This window comes from Lipotes vexillifer, unplaced genomic scaffold, assembly GCF_000442215.2.
Source record: "Lipotes vexillifer unplaced genomic scaffold, Lipotes_vexillifer_v1.1 scaffold691, whole genome shotgun sequence".
NCBI lineage: Eukaryota > Metazoa > Chordata > Mammalia > Artiodactyla > Lipotidae > Lipotes > Lipotes vexillifer.
This window is the reverse complement of record NW_006788040.1, coordinates 3,979,708-4,000,031: the sequence shown is the minus strand read 5'-3', so window position 1 is coordinate 4,000,031 and position 20,324 is coordinate 3,979,708. Positions and strand designations below refer to the sequence as shown.

The 20,324-nt window shown below is 47.8% G+C and overlaps 1 protein-coding gene across 3 annotated transcripts in view; it reads left to right on the top strand.

Annotated features, from left to right (window-relative positions):
• The first annotated feature begins 7,022 nt into the window (after positions 1–7,022).
• The window catches only part of ASCC2 (activating signal cointegrator 1 complex subunit 2), a 39,080-nt gene continuing 25,778 nt past the window's right edge, over positions 7,023–20,324 (top strand). The window contains exons 1-5 of one of the 3 annotated variants that reach the window (XM_007461180.1): positions 7,023–7,069; positions 10,993–11,091; positions 17,001–17,159; positions 17,528–17,698; positions 18,656–18,785. In XM_007461180.1, the coding sequence (XP_007461242.1) occupies positions 11,011–11,091; positions 17,001–17,159; positions 17,528–17,698; positions 18,656–18,785 (541 nt within the window). In that variant the 5' untranslated portion in view covers positions 7,023–7,069; positions 10,993–11,010. Of the gene's footprint in view, positions 7,070–10,992; positions 11,092–17,000; positions 17,160–17,527; positions 17,699–18,655; positions 18,786–20,324 lie in introns of those variants that run through there. The other 2 variants (XM_007461181.1, XM_007461182.1) reach the window with 2 other exon arrangements.

Sequence of the window (20,324 nt, the reverse complement as noted above, 5' to 3'; positions counted from 1 at the left end):
CAGATTTCTTGGTCTTTGCTTGTCTTTCATGACTTTGCTACTTTTTGAAGTGTACTGGTCAGCTGTTTTGTGGATTGTCTTCTCAATTTGGGTTTGTCTGATGGTTTCACGTGATTATGAATTTTGAGAAGGCATCCCCCAGAGGTGAAGTACCTTTCTCATTGCATCATATCAGGATGCCGCTCCACATCCTACAATGCACAGAACAGTCCCCAAAAAAGAGTTATCTGGGCCAAAATGTCAACAGGGCTATGGTTGAAAAATCCTGCTTGATTAACCCTGAGCCACTTAGATTCTAGGCTCAGAATCAAATCCAACTCACTCCACGGAATGCAGCTGGGCCCACTGTGGACACGCAATACAGCCTAGCACTGGAGCCAGTCAGGATCGCCACAGTGAAGACCCAGGAAAGCAACGTGCCTGAGAGCCAGAGGAGAGTGGAGCCCAGCCACTTCAAGGGGTACCACGATCTTGTACCAACTTCGCCCTCAGTCAAATGCATTCCAGGGCGAGACCCTTGCAAATTCCTGCATAATTTCTTGGCCCTGGTGGCCTGTGCTTAAGGGGACCTGGGGAGGTCTGTGGCTCCATGCCCAGGGTCCCAAATCCATTTCTACCTGTTTGCCTGGCATTTGCTGTACAAAATTAGAAATTAATAATTCATCTCACCGGATGAATAATTCAACAGAGGGGACAAAGTGTTGCCGGCGATGGTTGGCATCACAAAAACAGCCTGTGTTGCCTTCAAAAGGGAGAAGGAAAAAGAGATTCTACAGCCAGGCTGGTGTCTGGACCCAAAACACTCTGATGCTAGACAGTTTAAACGACCTCTCCTTTGGGGAATGGGTAGTTGATGAGGACATTGGGGCTCCCAGAAGGGAATTTGGGACCCTATCCCTCTCCCTACATCACTTCTAGCCCCTCAAACCTTCACAGTTCACTACAGCCCAGCTTAATTGGCACCTATTCCAGGAAGCTTTCCCTGGTACCCTCAACCAGCTGAAGCTGAAAATGCATTTCTCTCTGATTGCACGTGTTAGCCACTTAGCCCTGACCTCTGCTAGCCTCGCAGCCTCACACTAAGCCATGTTTCTGCTGCCAGAGATTCTTGGGCCGTAGAGTGGCTTTTCTAGCAAGAAGGAAAGAAGAGATTCAGCAGAGAGCTAGTGTGAGTGATTCTTAGCATTTGGGGATCTTGCTCATTTTAAGTTCGGATAAAACCTGGCAGCCCTTCTACTGAAAAAAGCTCCCCAGTATATCTGCATACATTTCAGGGGATGCATAGATCCTGGAGCCCCTTCATTGACTCAGGTTTAGAATTCCTGCCTCATGGGGAGCCTTCTGCTAAGGAGGGGACTACAGTTGTCCAGAGTATGGAACACAGCTGAGTCCCTCAGCCTCGCATTGCCTTGAAGTGGCTGTGTCCCACGTGCCAAGGTATTTTAAGGGAGTGAATAATCAGCAAGGACCTATTAGATGCCTGCATGTGATCCTGAGCAAGTCATTGCCCATCTCTGGGCCACAGTTTCTTTACTTGGAATTAGAAGCATTGTTCTTGGGACTACCCTGGTAGCACAGTGGATAAGTCTCCACACTCCCAATGCAGGGGTCCTGGGTTTGATCCCTGGTCTAGGAACTAGACCCCGCATGCATGCTGCAAATAAGAGTTCGCATGCCTCAAATAAGAGTTTGCATGCCGCAACTAAGAGTATGCATGCCACAACTAAGGAGCCTGCCTGCCACAACTAAGACCTGGTGCAACCAGATAAATAAATAAATAAATATTTTTAAGAAAGAAGAGTCATTCTAGACTATCTTGGCACTTTGATTCAATCATTCATTCAGCAGATATTTATTGCATGCAATTAGGTGCCAGGTACTAAGTTGAGAATTGGGAATAAGTTTAGGGAACAAAACAGATGAGGTTCATAACTTGTCAGGGAGCTAGCTAGGAGTGTATATATCGGGGAAATGATTATAACCTGGGGAAAGAAGAGATGAAGGCTTTACCTTGATAAGGAGAGCATGGGGGCCATTTCAGGCTGAGGAAGCAGCATGGCTAGTGCCCTGAAGTGTGAAGGGACCAGGGCATTTAAGAAATTAGAAGGTCAGAGTGGCTGCATTCTGGAGTCCGCTGGGGACTATGTGGCCCAGGGAGAAAACACCCAGGAACATGAGAAGGCAAGGTTCCTCTGTTTTCATGATAGTCAAGGCATATCTTCCAGTAACTTCTTTTCATGCTCTCCAAAGGACAGCTAAAGAGCTGGCACTATTCCACCGTATTGAAACCCCAGGCTTAATGGTTAAAGACATCAAGTACCTACCTTTCCCATCACCAGAGTAGCTGGAGGTGCCTTTTGAAAGCCCTTCGTCTCAGAGCCTACATGAAAAGTCTGAGACGCTACCAAATAAAAAATATTCAATCTTAAAGTGAAGCAAAAATCCCCCTGCCCAGCCCTCGCTGCAATTTAAACCTGGTCGCAGCCCTTGAGGAATTATTTCTACCCCCGGTTCTGTGGCTCCATCGTCCCACACTGATGATTACTGAGAGCCCGGATGTGCCAATTGCCACTTCGATGGGTGGTCTGAGTGCAGTCTCTGAGCAGCATGGGGCAGACAGAGCTACCCTTTCATCTCCCTGGGTGGAGCTTTCGGCTGGAGCCAGCATGGAGACTTCTGTGGACCTCTCTGGGCAAGTCTCATCCCCTTTCTGGGCCTCAGTTCCCTTACCCACCAAAGAGAGATCTGGACTACATGTTTGTTAATATTCTTTTCTTTGACTTGGGGGTTCTCTGCCCTCTTCTTTCTAAAATGCATTAGCTTGGACTTTTTTAAAAATTTTTTTTTATTTTTTGGCTGCACTGGGTCTCCGTTGCTGCGTGCAGTCTTTCTCTAGTTGAGGCAAGTCGGGGCTATTCTTCGTTGCGGTGCACAGGCTTCTCATTGCAGTGGCTTCTCTTGTTGCGGAGCATGGGCTCTAGGTGCATGGGCTTCGGCAGTTGTGGCTCGCGGGCTCTAGAGCACAGGCTCAGTAGTTGTGGTGCACGGGCTTAGTTGCTCCACGGCATGTGGGATCTTCCCAGACCAGGGCTTGAACCCATGTCCCTTGCACTGGCAGGTGGATTCTTAACCACTGTACCACCCGGGAAGTCCGGATGTTTTTTTAATCTTTCCAACTACTGTTTGCAGACCAGTGACAGAAGGCAAGATAACCACTATCTGTAAATTATAGAGTGGATAATTAGCTGCCTTCAAATTAAGCCTCCCTTCTTGCAAGCCAGGAGGCTTAGTTTTTAAGTTGTTTATCATTATCTTCATTTAATGCTGCTTTCTCACTAAAATCCAGAGGGAAAGGGAAGAATGGCAAGCAGATGTTTTGTTATTAGGGGCCCTGGGGGATGATTTGAGGCTTTCACTGCAGTGATCATTCTCTAGATTCTTCTTGAGTCAGCAGAAGCTTTGATGAACTCGACAGAGGGCAGGGGGATTGGACAGACACAGCCTATGGAGAGAAAGCCTGGCTTAACAGAAAGCTGCTAGGGACAGCAGTTCCTGGCTGGGGACAGTGTAGATTATGAAATTTGTATTTTTATGTAACACTTTGCAAAGAGATTTCACTGCTATTGTTTCATTTTCTCCTGAGGATACTTTGCTACTGCCAGAGCTCAAAACACCATTATCTCCCACACAAATCTCTCTCATTGCGTAGTCTCCCTAGCTGTTGTAGGTTGCCTGTAAAACGGCCATCAAAAATCTATAGAGGGCTTCCCTGGTGGCGCAGTGGTTGAGAGTCTGCCTGCCGATGCAGGGGACACGGGTTCGTGCCCCGGTCTGGGAGGATCCCACATGCCACGGAGCGGCTGGGCCCAGGAGCCATGGCCGCTGAGCCTGTGCGTCCGGAGCCTGTGCTCCGCAACGGGAGAGCCACAGCAATGAGAGGCCTGCGTACCGCAAAAAAAAAAAAAAATCTGTAGAGACAGAAAGTAGATGAGTGGCTGCTTGTGGATGGGGCAGGAGGGCTACTTCCTCTCCCCATGAATCAGAGCTGGCCTTATAACTTGCTTTGACCAATAGAATGTGGAGGAAGTGATGTTGTATGAGTATCAGAGCCTAGGCCTCAAAAGATCTGGCAGCTCCCACTGTTACTCTGTGGGGACCCAACCACAATGTAAAGAAGCTTGGGTTGGGGGACTTCCCTGGTGGTCCAGTGGTTAAGATGCTTCGCTTCCACTGCAGGGGGCGTGGGTTCGATCCCAGGTTGGGGGATCAAAGATCCTACATGCTGCGTGGCACGACCGAAAAAAAGAAGGAGAACTTTTCTTTCTTCTTGACTCCAATAAAGATCTCAGAATTTGGTATAATTTGGATCATGTATCTATTCTTGAGCCAGTCACTATGGCTGAGGGTTTGGAATACGCTGATTGCCAGACTCAGATCCATGTGGTAGCCACTTTCCAAGATGGCCCCCAATGATCTTGCCTTCAGATATTCATGTCCTTTGTCTCCTCCATGCTGAACAAACGCTGGCCTTTGTGACCAACAGAAATATGGATGAAGTCATGGCATGTGACTGCTAAGGCTAAATCATAGAGGCATAGCTGCTTCTGCCTTGATCTCTTGGATTGCTCCCTCTGAAGGAAGCCAGGAACCATGTTGTGGGGATACTCAAGCAGCCCTGTGGAGAGGAACTGTGGCCTCTGGCCAACAGTTGTTACCAACTTGCCAGCCACATGAGCAGAGCCACCTGGAGGTGGGTTCTTTAGCTCTGATCAAGCCTTCAGAGGAGTACAGTCCCAACTGACATCTGATTGCATCTTCATGAGAGACCCTGAGCCAGATCCACCCAGCCAAGCCAATTTGGCATCCTTAACCCACAGAAACCATGTGAAATAATAAATAATTATTATTGTTCTAAGCCACTGAGTTTTGGAGTGATTTGTTGCACAGCAATAGATAACTAATACAGTTGCACACCCCTCAACTCTGGGTGAAGAGTCAGTCCTACTCCATGTGGACTGAAGTGGGAAGGATGGTTCTCTGAGGAGTAGTCAAGCTGCTGTGAGTGGGAAAACAGGAAATGAACACTGTGTGGGCCACACAACAGCTAACCCCAACAATGGGTGCTCTGCAAATACACACTTGCTGGAGGATTGAAACACGAAGGCAATACTGATTCATTTTAGGTGACTCAGAGCATCTGGGCCAGGTGGGACTCAGTCCCAGATATTCCTGTGCTGATTTTCTAGCTCCAACTCCTGACAGTTCTTCTCTTTAGTTATCTCTAGACTTGACTGAGCACCACACACAGTCGCCTCCTTTGCCAACCCAAATAATTGCTCTTAAAGTAAGTTAGTTGTTGTTGTGTTTCTTTTAATTTAGAGAATAGAGGCCCCCACATTCCTCCATACTTGTGTGTAACTAATACATGGTTTAAGGTTTCTCCTGTTAAAGTGTTTTTTTTTTTTTTTTTTTTTTTTTTTTATTTGGCTGCGTTGGGACTTAGTTGCAGCACACGGGATCTTCGTTACGGCATGTGGGATCTTTCCTTGTGGTGCGCGGACTCTAGAGTGCGCAGGCTTAGTTGCCGCGCAGCATGTCGGATCGCTGGTATGCCAACCAGGGATCGAACCCATGACCCCTGCATTGGAAAGCAGATTTTTAACCACTGGACCACCAGGGAAGTCATTATAGTGGCTTTTTAATTTCATTTCAGTTGGACATATGATAGCTCAGACAAGGATGCCTCCTTTGGAAGCTCACATTCCTCATTAATCTTTTCAGGCAAAGAAGAGAAAACAAAGATGAAATAAATATAAGGGTTAGGGCTTCCCTGGTGGCGCAGTGGTTGGGAGTCTGCCTGCCGATGCAGGGGACGTGGGTTCGTGCCCCGGTCCGGGAGGGTCCCACGTGCCGTGGAGCAGCTGGGCCTGTGAGCCATGGCCGCTGGACCTGCGCGTCCGGGGCCTCTGCTCCGCGGCGGGGGATGCCGCAGCAGTGAGAGGCCCGCGTACCGCTAAAAAAAAAAAAAAAAAAAAAAAAAATATATATATATATATATATATATATATATATATATATAAGGGTTAACACTCCAACTGATAGGGAGTCTCCTTCCTTCCTTCCTTCCTCCCTTCCTCCTCTTCTTTCTTCCTTCCTTTCTCTCCATTCAATTTTTGAGCACCTACTATGTGCTTGCTATTGTCTGCATTATCTCATTAAGTCTCCTAATGATGATGAAGTGGGTATCAATGACCCCTTTTGACAGATGAGGAAACTGAGACATGTTTAGAGAAGTCAGGTGTCTTATTGGATGTTTTTGTCTTTTTATAGTCATGTTATTTAGCTCTAAAACTTCAGTGATATTAATACCCATCAGGAATGATGAAACCAATCCATACACTTTTGCCAGAAGTCCTATTTTAAGCTTTCTCTGTACCAAAGGCTGCCACACATTATTGTCTTCCAACCAACCACCAAGATACAAATTATATTTCCTGTGTGACCAATGGATGTGATGCCAGAAGAAAAAGACATGGAGTTACTGGCACTTTTTTTCTGTCCCTTCCATATCATTGGATGTTCAGTTTGCCTGAAAAAATGATGCCAATAAAGGGAAGCATTCAGTGTTCTGACACAGCTTGCAGCATTCAGCTGCAGAATTCCTCCTGGACTTGAGATTGTGACTGAGTAGGTTACGGAAGGAGGTGGAAGCCTGGGATCCTAAGAACCCAGGTACCATACTTGTTTTTTCCAAGAGGTAGAACAATACCTGCTCTCCGCCCACCTTCCATTCTCTCTGCAAAAGCAAGAAGGGAGCTAAGGGGGGACAGTGGGCGTGGTTACATCCAGGCTGTTCCTAATGGGGGCAGAGTCTTGCTGTTGGGGGCGTGGCCCCGGGCCCGGCTTCCCGGCGGCAGTTGGCTTCGGGGGCGGGGCCGGGCCGAGGCTTCCTGTCTGCGCCTGCGGAATCGCAGTTTGACCCCGGAAGTGCCGGCGCTGTGGGAACTGTCATCGTGGACCGCGGCGGCTGTGGCGGCGGCTGTACAGCGCCGACAGTGGAGCCGCCGAGGTGAGTGCGTGGCTGGGCCCTGCCGGATGTGGGGCATCGGGCCTGGGAAGGGCCGCAGCCGTGCCTTACGCGGCCTCGGGCCTCCCTGCCTACACGGCAGGGCCAAGCGTTACACTGCCCCAGGGGCCGCGAGTCGCCCCGTTCCTCCTACCCCTCCACCGACCCCCGCCCAATTAGGCCGCCAGAGCTTAGAGTCTCGGATTCGAGGATCGGCCCGAGAGTGACCTTGGCCTTGGACGAGTCACGATCCTCCCACTTAACCCCGAGTTTCAGTTTCCTCAGCGTTCATTAATTTGTTCAACAAATATATGTCCAGCGCCTTCTATGTGCCGGGCACAGATCTAGGTACTGGGGATACAAACAGAGCAAGACAGACAAGGCTCCTGCCCTCATGGAGCTTACACTCTAATGAGCGGAGACAGTCAACGACAAATAAATGCGCTAGGTAATTAAAGATATGACAGTAACTAGGGGAGTGGATACTTCAGATAGGGTAGTCTGGTAAGGTGTCTGAGAAGAGTAATATTGAATTGAGACCAGAAGCGTGAAGACAGAAACTGAGGCAGCAGTATCCCTGGGGGTGCTCCCAGGACTTATTGAAATTGGTCAATATGGGGCCCTTTCCTAATTTGTGGCATCTACTGCCCTGCTTGGCACTGAGGATGCATTGGTGGGGCACAGATATCATCATGGTCATGGTCCTTATCCTTTTGGAACTTAGAGTCCAGTCGTTGCCTAGTTAATTTCTATTCATACTTGAGATGAAAACTCAAAACTTCCTTGACATCCTCTCTCCCTCAGGTTAGTTCTCTCTGTTAAATGCTGTCATAGTCCCAAGGGCCTTACCTGCATAGCATACTCACGGTGTTGAGTTTTACTTGTTTGTATGGCTGTCTGGTTCATATCTGTCTTAACCATCAAGACTGTAAACTCTATGAAGGGCAGAATCAGGTCTGTTACTTGCCTGCCTTCGGATTCTCCAGGCAGGCTTCTGTGCCTGGCACATAGTAGGTACTCAAAAACTCTTTGAATGGCCTATTAACACAGTTATTGAACACAGAGTTTTTGCTCTCCAGTGGTTCAAAGAAGGCCTCTCCTGCACCAAGTTATTATCTTCTCTTTCTGATGGTGTCTCTCCTCTACTTAAATGACGCCTCACTGCCTTCAAATGAAAGGCCAAATCTTCAGTATAGCATTTGAGGCTCTTTTTAACATGGCTCCATCTTTCCTATCCAACCTCTTCTCTCCACTTCTGTCACCCCCTCTCTGACCTTGTGTTTTCAGCCATCCCAAATGTCTCCCTCTTCCTTCAGAGCCACAGGCTCTGAGCCTTTACTCATGCTTGCTCTTTGCTTGGAATGTCCTTCCTTTTCATCTTTTCCTCCTATCCTTCAAGAGCCAGGTTGTAAGTCATCTTCTCTGTGACATCCTTCCTTTCTCTGCTGTACTTATTCTGGAAATTTCCAGTTACAGCTCTAACTACACAGAATGATAGTCATTTACATGCCCAGGACCCAGAATGTATTCAGTTAGTGTTTGTCGAGTAACTGAGGAAGCCCAAAGTGCTCTGCTTATGATTGGGACTTGAATAATAACAACAAGTGAACTTTACTGAGTGCTTATTGTATGCCAAGTACTATCCTGATGACTTAGTACTGGTTACTTCTCATGCCAACCCTGAGAGCTTATGAGATTATGTACTGTTATCATCCCGATTTTACAGATGAGGAAATCAAGGCTTAGAGATGTTAAGGAACTGTCTCAAGGTTTCAACATGGGTAGGATGGAGCCAGGATTTGAACCCAGGCTGTAGAACTATAAACTTTTCTTTCAACCATCACACCAGCCTGGGTCTGAACTACCCTTACAGGCACTGGCTTGTAGGAGTAGATTTCTTCCAAAAGCAGGTGCTGTCTCTACCTGTCTAGCTCTTTCCCCACCCTAGGTCCCCACACTGGACACTCCCACTACTGTCTTTGGAAGGTAAGTATGGAAAGGACTGGGCTTGTGACTTCTGCACTGGTGAGCCGACCACTGATGTTTCCAGCTGCCCTCCCAGCATCGCTGAGGGGTTAGGAAAGAAGTATTTTTAGCATCAGCACAAGAGACCCAGGTGCCCAGGCACAAGAGCTGGGCTTCAGTTTCAACTTGGCCACTCATGTATTTACCTGAGCAAATCAGGGCCCCTCTTAGGACATCTGAGCATAATAATCCTTGTCGTTCTTATCTGGGTTATTGCAAAAGGCTAGTAAGGTAGTAACTTGATTAGAAGTAATGTATATACAACAGATGGTGTTATCTACATGTTGCAAAGGTGAAAGATGAAAGCTCAGACACAGGGACCATGTGTCTGATCCACTATCCACTGCAATCCTAGAGCTGGAACAAGCCTCGAGGACTAGACAGACTGGACCTCTGTCTTTGCATCCCATGTGAAGATGGTTATCTTTACAGTCTTTAAAGCAGCCGCTGAACCAAGGTTCCTCATATACCAAGCTGCTTCCTACCTCCTTACCTTTGCTCCTGCCATTTCCTCTGCCTGGGACATCCTTCTTCCCTGGCCAGTCTCCACTCTCAAGACTCAACTCAGGCTCTCCTGAGCCTTCAGGCACTCCTCTAGAAATGCTTCTCCGACGGCCACAGCCCCCACCAGCTCAAGTGCACTAGACTCAGTACAGCGAATGGTTAAGAGCCAGCGTGCTTCACCAGCCACTAACTCTGAGACCTAGGGCAAGTTTCTTATCTTCTCCAAGCCTCTGTTACCTCATTGATAAAATGAAGGTAGTAATAGTACCAACCTTAGAGTTGTTACGAGCATTAATACATGTAAAGCAACTTAAGGTGTATAAAGCGAGTTCATGCTGAGAAAAGCACTGAGAAGAGCACCAGCACATGAGAAGCATGTTTCCGCCGCTGCTATTGTCATTATTATTATTGGATCGGAAGCTCCCCCTGGGCAGAGACCCTGCTTTATCAGTCTGTCTTCATAACACCAGGGCCAGGCCTAATATCTGAGATCTGGGACTCCAGTAACTCATGGCTGACCGTGCCCCTCAGCTCCTCTGTGAGGGTTCAGGAGGTGATGATTTCCTCATCCCAGCCTTGATATGTCTTCATGTCATCATTGAGACTGTGCTGGCCTTTTGTGGCATGTCTGAGGCCTGAGTCACTTCTGTGCCATGATTCAGCCAATACGCATGTCCTTCCGCAGGTCAGGCCAAGTTGTATTGAGAAAAGAGCATTGGATGGGAAGACAGGAGACGTGGTGTCTGCTGCTCACTGACTCTGAGGCCAATTTGTGCCTCTCTAGAAAGGAGCTTGCTCTGGCAGTTTTCTGTGAATTCTGTTGACCTCCCTGGTCCTTCTGTTTATCTGTGTCCTTCTTCCCTGAAGCCTAGAAAGGTTGTAAACTCTTAACTCCCTCTGCAAGTGAAGAAAGGCCCATGGCTCCAACCCTCAAAAGACTTAAAATCTGGTTAGCGTGGTAAGAAAAGTATCTTCATATTCAATTGTTCATGAAATATTTGATGAAGCCACCTCTGTATCAGGCCTATGCTTGTCACAGGAAAGGTAGCAAGAGAAGGAGAGTCCAGGTACTGTCTTCACAGAGTTCACAGGCCAAGGAGGGCACGGACCTGGAGCCATAATAAAGATATCTAGGTACTTTTAACCAGTACTTCTCAAATTGGGTGGGAATATTTCAGGAGTCACCTGGGGAGTGTTTTCCTCCTCAGCTGATAACTGCTGCTTTAGGCAAAAAAGTCACTTTGGTCTAGATTAGTAGGTACAGGAACCAGGCCTTTGAAGCCTTTGAGGCCAGAGGTTGAAGCTTCTCTCCTGGCTCTGGGATCAGCCCCAATGCAGGCCCCTGCCCCCAGGAGCCTCTGTGTCTGCTGTCTTCTTCCCATCCATATTCCTTTCAGGAGGGTCAATGCAGCACAATGCCAGCTCTGCCCCTGGACCAACTCCAGATCACCCACAAGGACCTGAAGACAGGGAAGCTGAGGACTTCACCAGCGCTGGTGAGCCGGTGCCTTGAGGCCGTTCAGCCTGATATTATCATTCTTGCAATTTCAGAAGCAAAAAGTAAATTCCTTCTTTATCTGTTCTAGAATGACCCAAGGGCCACAGTCTGTAATTCAGTAGTTGGGACGCTATTAGGTCCTTCCAGGCCCAGCGTAGAGTAGAAGTTTCCTTTCCGAGCAGCTTGAATTTGAGTGGTATTTTCCATGTCACCACCCCACACCTTGCCTGCAAAGCATTTCATTTTGAATCAGTCTGATGGCAGTTCTGACTCAGCCTGAGCTGGCCTAGCAGTGGGGCTGGCCCAAAGCTGGGTCTGGGGATTGGACCCTGTGGGAGGTGCTCAGGTTTCGGATGGGCCTTTTTCAGAGCCGTCCCAGCTGCTATCCACTTTGGCGGGGCACACTGATTTCAGAGGTCAGTTCTGAACAGGCTGAGAAGTGCCATACACAGACCTGGCAGGGCTTGTGAGACTGAAAATTAAGGAGGCTGTGAGCATGCCGATTACCAGCTGCGGGTAGAGATTAGAGCCGCAGAGAGGTGCCAGGGTGCTGGAGAAGGAGACAGACGCGGGGACTGGAGTCCCCATACCCCCTTGCTGTTTTCCCAAGAATATGAGCTTACTTGAACAAGGTGGGAGGAAGTATTTTCTGGGAGCGTGAGTAAAATTGTGGGAAACGAGCTTGGTGTTTTATTTCCTGCTTTCTGGATGGCTTCCTATTATTTCCTAACTACTCTCTAATAATAGTACTTAATATTTATAGAGGGGACTTCCCTGGCAGTGGTTAAGAATCCGCCTGCCAATGCAGGGGACACGGGTTCGAGCCCTGGTCGGGGAAGATTCCACATGCCGTGGAGTAATTAAGCCCGTGTGCCACAACTACTGAGCCCATGCTCTAGAGCCCGCAAGCCACAACTGCTGAGCCCGAACGCCTAGAGCCTGTGCTCCACAACAAGAGAAGCCACTGCAATGAGAAGCCCGTGCACCGTAACAAAGAGGAGCCCCTGCTTGCCGCAACTAGAGAAAGCCCGTGCACAGCAACGAAGACCCAATGTAGCCATAAATAAATAAATAAAAATTAAGAAAAAATTTATGGAGCACTCCCTCTTGGCCAAACCTTTCACCTAGATTTATCTCATGTAAGCTGAACCACAGCCCTCTGAGTAGGCATTTTGGTTGTCCCCATTTTACAGATGAGGAAACTAAAAGTTCAGGGTCATAAAACTGGAAAATTAGGGGAGCCAGGATGGGAACACAGCTAGGCTGCCCCTAGAGCCCATACACTTAACCTTTCTGCTATAAAGCCTCTTGTTTCTTTTTTATAACTTTTTTAAAAATTGAACTAGAGTCAATGTCCAACATTATATGTTTCAGGTGTATAACATAGTGATTCACAATTTTAAAGGTTATATTCCATTTACAGTTATAAAATGTTGGCTGTGTTCCCTGTGTTGTGCAATATATCCTTGTATTCATAATCTTTTTATGTAAGGGGGTTATTGATCAGAAAATTGAGAACTGTTCTGTCCAATATGTTAGCTGTTCACCACGTGTGGTGGTTGAGCTCTTGAAATTGTGGCTAGTTCAACTGAGGAACTGGATTTTTAATTTAGTTTTAGTTCATTTAAATTAAAATAGTCCCATGTGGTGAGAGCCTACTGTATTGGCCAGCACGGACCAGGTCTAGAGCAGTTCCGTCACTGCAGAGGTTCTGTTGGTCGGCGCTGGTGGAGACGGGTTCCTTGGGTCTGATTTCCCACCTCAGTCCTTCCCCATGTACTGGACACCTGGGCTGCTAGACTGTGGGCTCCGTGGGAGTAGGGACCGGGCCCTTCCCTTTGTTCTGGTTTTCCAGTGCCAGGCACGTAGTAGCTCTCAGGAGACATTCAGTAAATGAGTCAAGGACCCTAGCCACGCTTTGTGACAGGCACTGGAGCTACAAAGAGAAAAGACATGGTTCCTGCCCTTGAGGGGAGAAAGCAGACTGGTAGTTCTCTGCAGCATGATCAGGATATGAGGGAAGAAAGTCCAGGCTGCTGATCCAGACCAGCGGGGTTTATGGGTACGGGGAGGTCTTAGGGTGGTGGGAGAGCACACACTGCCAGGGACTCCTTCCAGAAAGAGGGGGATCCTGAACTGGGTATTGAAGGATGAATAAGCACTAGCCGGGCAGAGCAATGGGAGGAGGATGGACCTGGCAGGAGGACCTGAGTCTATTGGCCTGGACTCCTGAGAGCCTGACTCCTACACAAACCATCTGGGGTGGAAGCAGAGTTAAGGAGCCCAGCTTTGTGTTTAATGTCACACAGACTTGGCCCTGTGACTTTGGGCAAGTTACTTAACGTCTCTAAGCCTCAGGATCCAAAACAGGGTAACGGTAGAACCAGCCTTGCTGGGGTGGTTGTGAGGATTAAATGAGATGCCTGTGAATTAGCAGTGAACCTAGGACATAGTGAGCACTCAACGAAGACGGTGATGACAGCTGTGACAGTGACAGCGGCATTATGAATGGGGTGTAGGGTGGGAAGAGGGACGAGCTAAGGAAGACAGCTGTTTGACTGAGGAGCAGTCTTTTGGCTGTGCTGCAGGCCACCAGAAGCTCCTGAAAGATTGTCCTCAGAGATGTACCCGCCCTGTATTTTTCTCTTTAGTCCCAACTTGGGAGAAGAAGATCTCCAGCAAAGGGACAGCCATCATGCTGCCTCTGCAGAGTGATAGCTAAAGCTAATGTTTATTGAGTAGTTACCGTGCAGATGCACATACTTACTACTGAAGATCCAAAAGAAATCAAGTCTTGGGCCAAAGTGGGTGAATGGGCTCTTGAGAAAGACAAGACTCATATAAGTGGAGCATTTGGAGAACAGTCCAAAATAGTTTCTTATCTGGATAAACAGAGCAGAAGTTTGATGGGCAGAGAATGTTCAGAAAGCTTCATGCAGCAAGTGGGACCTAAGCCAGGAGTGAAGAGTGGAAGATACAGTTGGAGACTGCTGCTCCTTGCCCTGGAATCTTCCATGCCCCCTACTCATTTTTTTTTTTTTTTCTTTTTCGGCTGCACCATGTGGCATGTGGGATCTTAGTTCCCTGACCAGGGATCGAATCCATGCCCCCTGCATTGGGAGCATGGAGTCTTAACCACTGGAGTGCCAGGGAAGTCCCCCAATGGCCCCTACTCTTGAGTGTGGCATTGAAGGTCCTTCAGAGACCCTGACAGGATCTGGTCCTTCATTACCTCTATGCATTCCTTTGTTCAATCAGCAAATGTACATGGAGAGTCTGCTCGATGCCAGGCACTGTTCTAGGGGTTGGGACTGCTGTGGTGAGCAAGACTCAGACTCCCTCCAGAGACCTGCAGGGTAGTGGGGGAGAAGGAGAAGGCAGGCCCTCCCTTTTATATTACTTTATTGAGGTATCATTGGAGGACAATAAACTGCATGTATTTATTTAAAGTATACGATCTGATTGGTTTTGACATCTGCATACACCCATGAAACCATCACCATAATCAAGATAATGAACATTTCTGGACTTCATGGTGCTCCAGTGGTTAAGACTCTGCACTTCCACTGCAGGGGGTACGGGTTCGATCCCTGGTACCCCTGGTCGGGGAAGTTCCATGTGCTGTGTGGTGCGGCCAGAAAAAAAAGATAATGAACATTTCTACTACTCCCCAAAGTGTCCTGGTGCCCCCCCTATAATCTATCCCTTCCTCTGTCCCCTTCCACAGCAACCACGGATCTGCAAGCACTTCTGATACAGTTTAACAAGTGTTACAGTCGGGGAAGCACAGAGTGCAGGTGTCGGGGAGCCCAGGTGAAACCCCTAACCTAGTCAGGGTGGGACTTGGGAGACTTCCTGGAGGAGGTGAGGTCAGAGCTGGGGTGAGAAGGATGAGTAGTGAGACCAGGGTGACACCTGGTACCTTAGGTCATTTAGTAGGTCTGCAGTGTCAGGTTTGGTTCAAATCCTGCCTCAATTGCTTCCTTAGCCCTGTGACCTTGGCAAAGTTGCTGAATCTGACTGAGTCTTGGTTTCCTCCTCTGTAAAATGGGGAGAATACTGTCTCCCTTTGAAATAGTTGTTCTAGGTAAAAAAGAAATGGGCTGGGGGACAGGCCTACTCAGCAGCCGGCACAGGGCAGGCCCTCCGTGAGTGACGGCTTTTATTATCCTTCCAGCATCTCTCCCTCCAAATCCATCTCCCACCGCCTGGTGCAATCTGTCCCCTTTTTTTTTTTTTTTTTTTTTAAATGGCCCATTTTTATGCCTCCATAAAAATACTGTGTTTTCCACCTAAAAATCCTTCTCATCCTCCAAGGGCCAGCTCAGATGCTGCCGGCCCTGGGAAGCGGCCCCTCATCCTCCAGGCACAGTTAATCACCTGTTGCCCTCTCACGGTCTCTCTGCCGGGTTTGAGCTGCCTGTGTTGTGCTCATTTGATAGCTTAGATGTGCATCTTCCCCTCTGCAGAGTGGGCTCTGGAAGCACACGGATGCCTTTCTTCATGTGTGCAGCAGGGTGTCAGTAAATGTGTAGGATTGTAGGGAGGTAGACTCTCAGGGGTGTGTGTATGTGTGTGTCTTCTTGGGCCAGTGGGGTGAGTAGTCTGGCCTGAGAAGTGACCTAAGAGGTGAGATGTCAACAGACAAAGGCAGAAGGGGAACTCAAAAACCAAGGAGATGAAATTAGGGCCTAGAGAGTAGTTTTGAATTTGTTTCAGGCAGCAGGATTCCTTTTGTATAAATTCTGATTTAAATGGGAGGGGTCCTGAAGACCCACCTGGCAGGTGACCCCCAAGGAATCCTGCGGGACTCAAAGACTCCACAGTTTGCAGACTTGCATTAGGCAGTTGGGAGGTGTAGGTGGTTCTTGAGGAGACTGACCAATCAGCTGTGGTTTTCCTGTGCCCCCTGGATTGACAGATCTGGAAGTGGGTGGATTGTGGTTGATAATAGCTGAGACGCAGCCCAGCCTTCTTCCTGTTATCACCTCCCCCCCCCCAAGAGAAAGCAGCCCTTATGTAGTCAGAGGAGAAAACTGAGCTCATCTTCTCTTCTTTATGGTGAACAAAGTAAGATTTGTTCATGGCAAGGTAAGGGTTGGAAGAGAGAGCTTGTGATGCTAAGCTGAGACCTGCAATTACCTGATTAGCATCTTTAAAAAAAAAATACTGAGGTTTTTTTCTGATTATACAAAGGGTATAGCACAGTGATATGTACAGTACGATACTGTTTGTGTCAGAAAGATGAAAATGGGTCCAAACAAATGCCTCATATGGGCACATTTTAATGTAAATACTTAGAAAAGGTCTCTGAGGATGCTCAGGGAATGGTGAGGGGTTACCTCTGGGTTGACACAGGGGCTGGGGGTATGGGCCAGGTAACTCACCTTTCTGTACTATTGTGAGTTTTTGAAAGAAAGGATGCTCATGCCTCACTTGTATGATTTAAAAAATAATTTTAAAAATAATACATGTTCTTTTTTTTAATAGGAAAATATAGTCAAGTCATAATCCCTTCCACTAGAGATAGCCACTGTTAGCTTTGGGGGTTTGCCCCCCACACACACACTTTAAAAAAATATCTGTACCAGTGTGTGAATGTGTTAAATATGTGTACTTTTTTTTTTTACTCCCCAAACTGGTTATATAAAATAGAGAGGTTTGTGTCCTGCTTTTTCTTCCCTTAACCTTTCCCCATGTCATTAAATATTCTCCAAAAAACATGGTATTTAATGCCCGCCTGGTGTTCCCTGGCTGCAACCAAGCCCCCTTTGTCAAAGACACTCAGTTCTTTATGCTTGAGGGTCACTGGTTGGAACAGCCCAGTGTTGTCATTGCTGTGGGTTGGCAAATGGGCCCTCACTGACTAACCTCTGCCACGTTAACACGTGGTTTTTGGATCCGTAGCACCCCGAGCAGAAGGCAGACCGGTATTTTGTGTTATACAAACCGCCCCCTAAAGACAACATTCCCGCCCTAGTGGAGGAGTACCTGGAACGCGCCACCTTCGTAGCCAATGACCTCGACTGGCTCCTGGCCCTGCCTCACGATAAATTCTGGTGCCAGGTAACATTCTATCAAAATTCACGCTAAGACAAAGCACATGACATGCCATTGGTTGGGTGCTGTTGTTTTTCTCTCCCAGGAGATGCTTTTTTTCTCTACTTCTTACACTGGATCCTTAACAGCAAATTGTGGTTTGGATTGCTCTGACTTGTATCACAGTCTTAGTGATGTTTACACAACGCCTTCCAACACGTCATTTTTAGAAACTCGTGTTTAGCCCTCGGCTCATTTATACCTCTTCGGTCCCTTGGGATTGGAGTGTTTGCCACAGGCCAGGGCTGATGGGCCGTGAGCCCTGCACAGTCCACCCACACACCTCACTTGGGCCTCAGTGACGAGCCCTTGCTGTCTTCTGTCGCCTGGCTTAGGTTGTCTTTGACGAGACTCTGCAGAAGTGCCTGGACTCCTACCTGCACTATGTCCCCCGAAAGTTCGACAAGTGGGTGGCCCTGGCCCCTGAGGTCATTGACATGGAGAAGCGCCTCCACCGAAGTGTTTTTCTCACCTTCCTTCGCATGTCCACTCACAAGGAATCCAAAGTAAGCCCCGGATCCCGTGACAGGTCACCACCGCCACCTGACACCTCTGTGCCAGGCTCTCAGCCCTGGGAAGGAAGGCTCTGGAAGTATCATGTTTCCTCTGTCTCCCCTCTGCTTTTATTCCCACCATTGGGGAAGAAATCTGTGCCACCTCCCTTATCCTCTAAGTCACCGGGTCGCCTGCATTACACCCAATGTTTTCATCGATGGGGAGCCGAAGGCCCTGTGCCAGGTGGCGCGTGACTATGCCCTCCTTGTGCGTCAGAGGGTGAAAACATTGATTCTGAGTTTTTAGAGGAACTCGTATGTGCTTTTTAAAAACCTTTACTTTTCTCCCCCTGATTTTAAAAATAATAATGCTGTCTCTAAACAACTCAAACATAACAGAAATATTTTGTAGATTATGAAAGTCATCCACAAAATTCCCTCCCCTCAAAATGACCACTGTCAAGGTGCATGTTCCTTCAGGAAACTTTTTTCCTTTCAATGTGTGTGTGTGTGCGCACATATTTATTTTAAAAATAGTGTCTTGCTTTTTTAACTTGTTACATGGAAATTTTCAAATATACACAAAAGTATAATGACTCCCACGTACCCATTACCTGGGTTCAACAGGTATAGGCATCTTGTTTGCTCCCTCCCCCTGAGTTTTCTGTTTTTCTTGGAGTATTTTAAACAATCCCAGACATCATGGTGGTTTACACATAAATATTTTAGAATGATTCCCCAGCTGATGGTTTTATAGTGAGCTTTTGCTTCTGTTTACATTAAGATGAAGTGTGACCACTGCTCCAGGTCAGTCCATGAGGCTCAGACATATCTGCGGTGTGGACAGATCTTCTTCTGTTAGCCAGGCCCCTGCTGATGGACCTGAAGGTTGTTTCTTGTGAGCTTGCTATTACCCTGCAATGCACATGTTTTTGGAAAGTCTCTCATCCTCTCTGCACTGTTCCTTAGGATCACTTCATTTCCCCCTCTGCTTTTGGAGAGATCCTCTACAACAACTTCCTGTTTGACATCCCAAAGATCCTGGACCTCTGCGTGCTCTTTGGAAAAGGCAACTCCCTGCTGCTGCAGAAGATGATAGGTGAGTAGGGCCTGTGGCCTGGGGGCAGCAGGGTGGGGGGGCACAGAGATGGCCCCCACATTCCAAAGGCGGGTGCCCGGCTGAGCATGGGGATTCAGAGCAGCAGCAGTGGGTGGTGCTTGGAAATGTCTTAGTGGACATGTGTGTCAACTCTGAAAGAAGTGACTAAGTGGCGGTGGGGGAGTGGAGACAAAAATGGGCATCACGCAGCTGCTCCAGGATCTTGGAGTCCTAGCATTAGGCCATGTGTCACTCGAAGGAGTCGGGGAGTTTACTTCGGCAACGAGAGTAAGAACGGTGGCGACAGCTAACGGTTATTTGAGTGCTCACTGGCGACTCTGCGGATGCTCCTCATATGTCATCTCAGTTGATCCTCCCAGTCGCGCTGTGATGTCAGTGGTGTCATCATCCCCATTTACAGTTAAGGAAACTGAGGTTATATGTAAGGGACTTGCCTGAGAGGCCATGACTAACGAGTAGCCAGGCTGGGATTTACGTCACTTGGGCCTGACTCTCAAGCTCTCACCCTTGGCCACTCCCTGCCTCAGGGGTGATGGGGCTGCCTCAGAAATGTCGAGATTTGCATTGCTGCTGAGAACAGATGGGGGCAGAGTTCAGGGAGGACCCTTTGGGCTTGTGAAGGGAACAGACATCAGCAGTTGGATCCCAACAGGAGGCCATGAGTTGGAAGGTTCACTCAGAGGCAGAAGCTTTGTTGGGAAGTTACAGAGGGAGCAGTGCCACAGTGGACTCGTTTTTGAATAGCCACTCATGGCATTGGACTGGCACGGAGAGCTACTCACCCTGGACACCCCTGTCAGCACTCCTCACCCTGAGATTGTAGGATAGAGACTTCCAAATGCCCAGTTACAGAGCTCAGTTATCCCTAGAAATATCTTCTTCCCTTCCTTCCTACCTCCCCACCGCAATAATAAAGGTAATATATGTTAATTTAGAAAATTTTGAAAGAATATGAAGTGTAAAGAAACAGGAAAGCAGTTACTAAATTCCTGCAACCAGAGACAATGATTTGGTGATTATTCCCTTCTAGTCTTTTCTCTTTGTATTTTTTTAAACATATTAGAGCATAATGTGTATGAAATTTCACATCCAGCTTTTCATTGGAACGACCTCTGGTTTCTCATTCAAATCTAATTATTGCCTGATCATCAGTTAATTTCTTTTATTTTCCCCGGGAAAGACCCTTAATAATTATACTCTAGACAGAGGTTGGGATGAGTGCACAAAAGCATGCACGATTAGCTAGAGAAACAATTATTAGACCGGTTTGGTTGGAGTGGAGCATTCTGGGAGGGCAGCGCAGGAGCCAGGGGAGGAAGCTGGGGCCAGATCAAGGAGGGCTCCACGCCAGGCTTTGGCACTTGGGGAACAGTATCGCTTGGTGGCTAAGAAGGCAGGTTCTAGAGTTGAATTGCCCAATCCACAGCTCTAGTCCCAGCTGTGTCACCTTGACCAAGTTAGTTAGCCACTCTAAGCTTGAGTTTTCTCACTTGAAGAAAGGGAAGACCAACTTGTAGT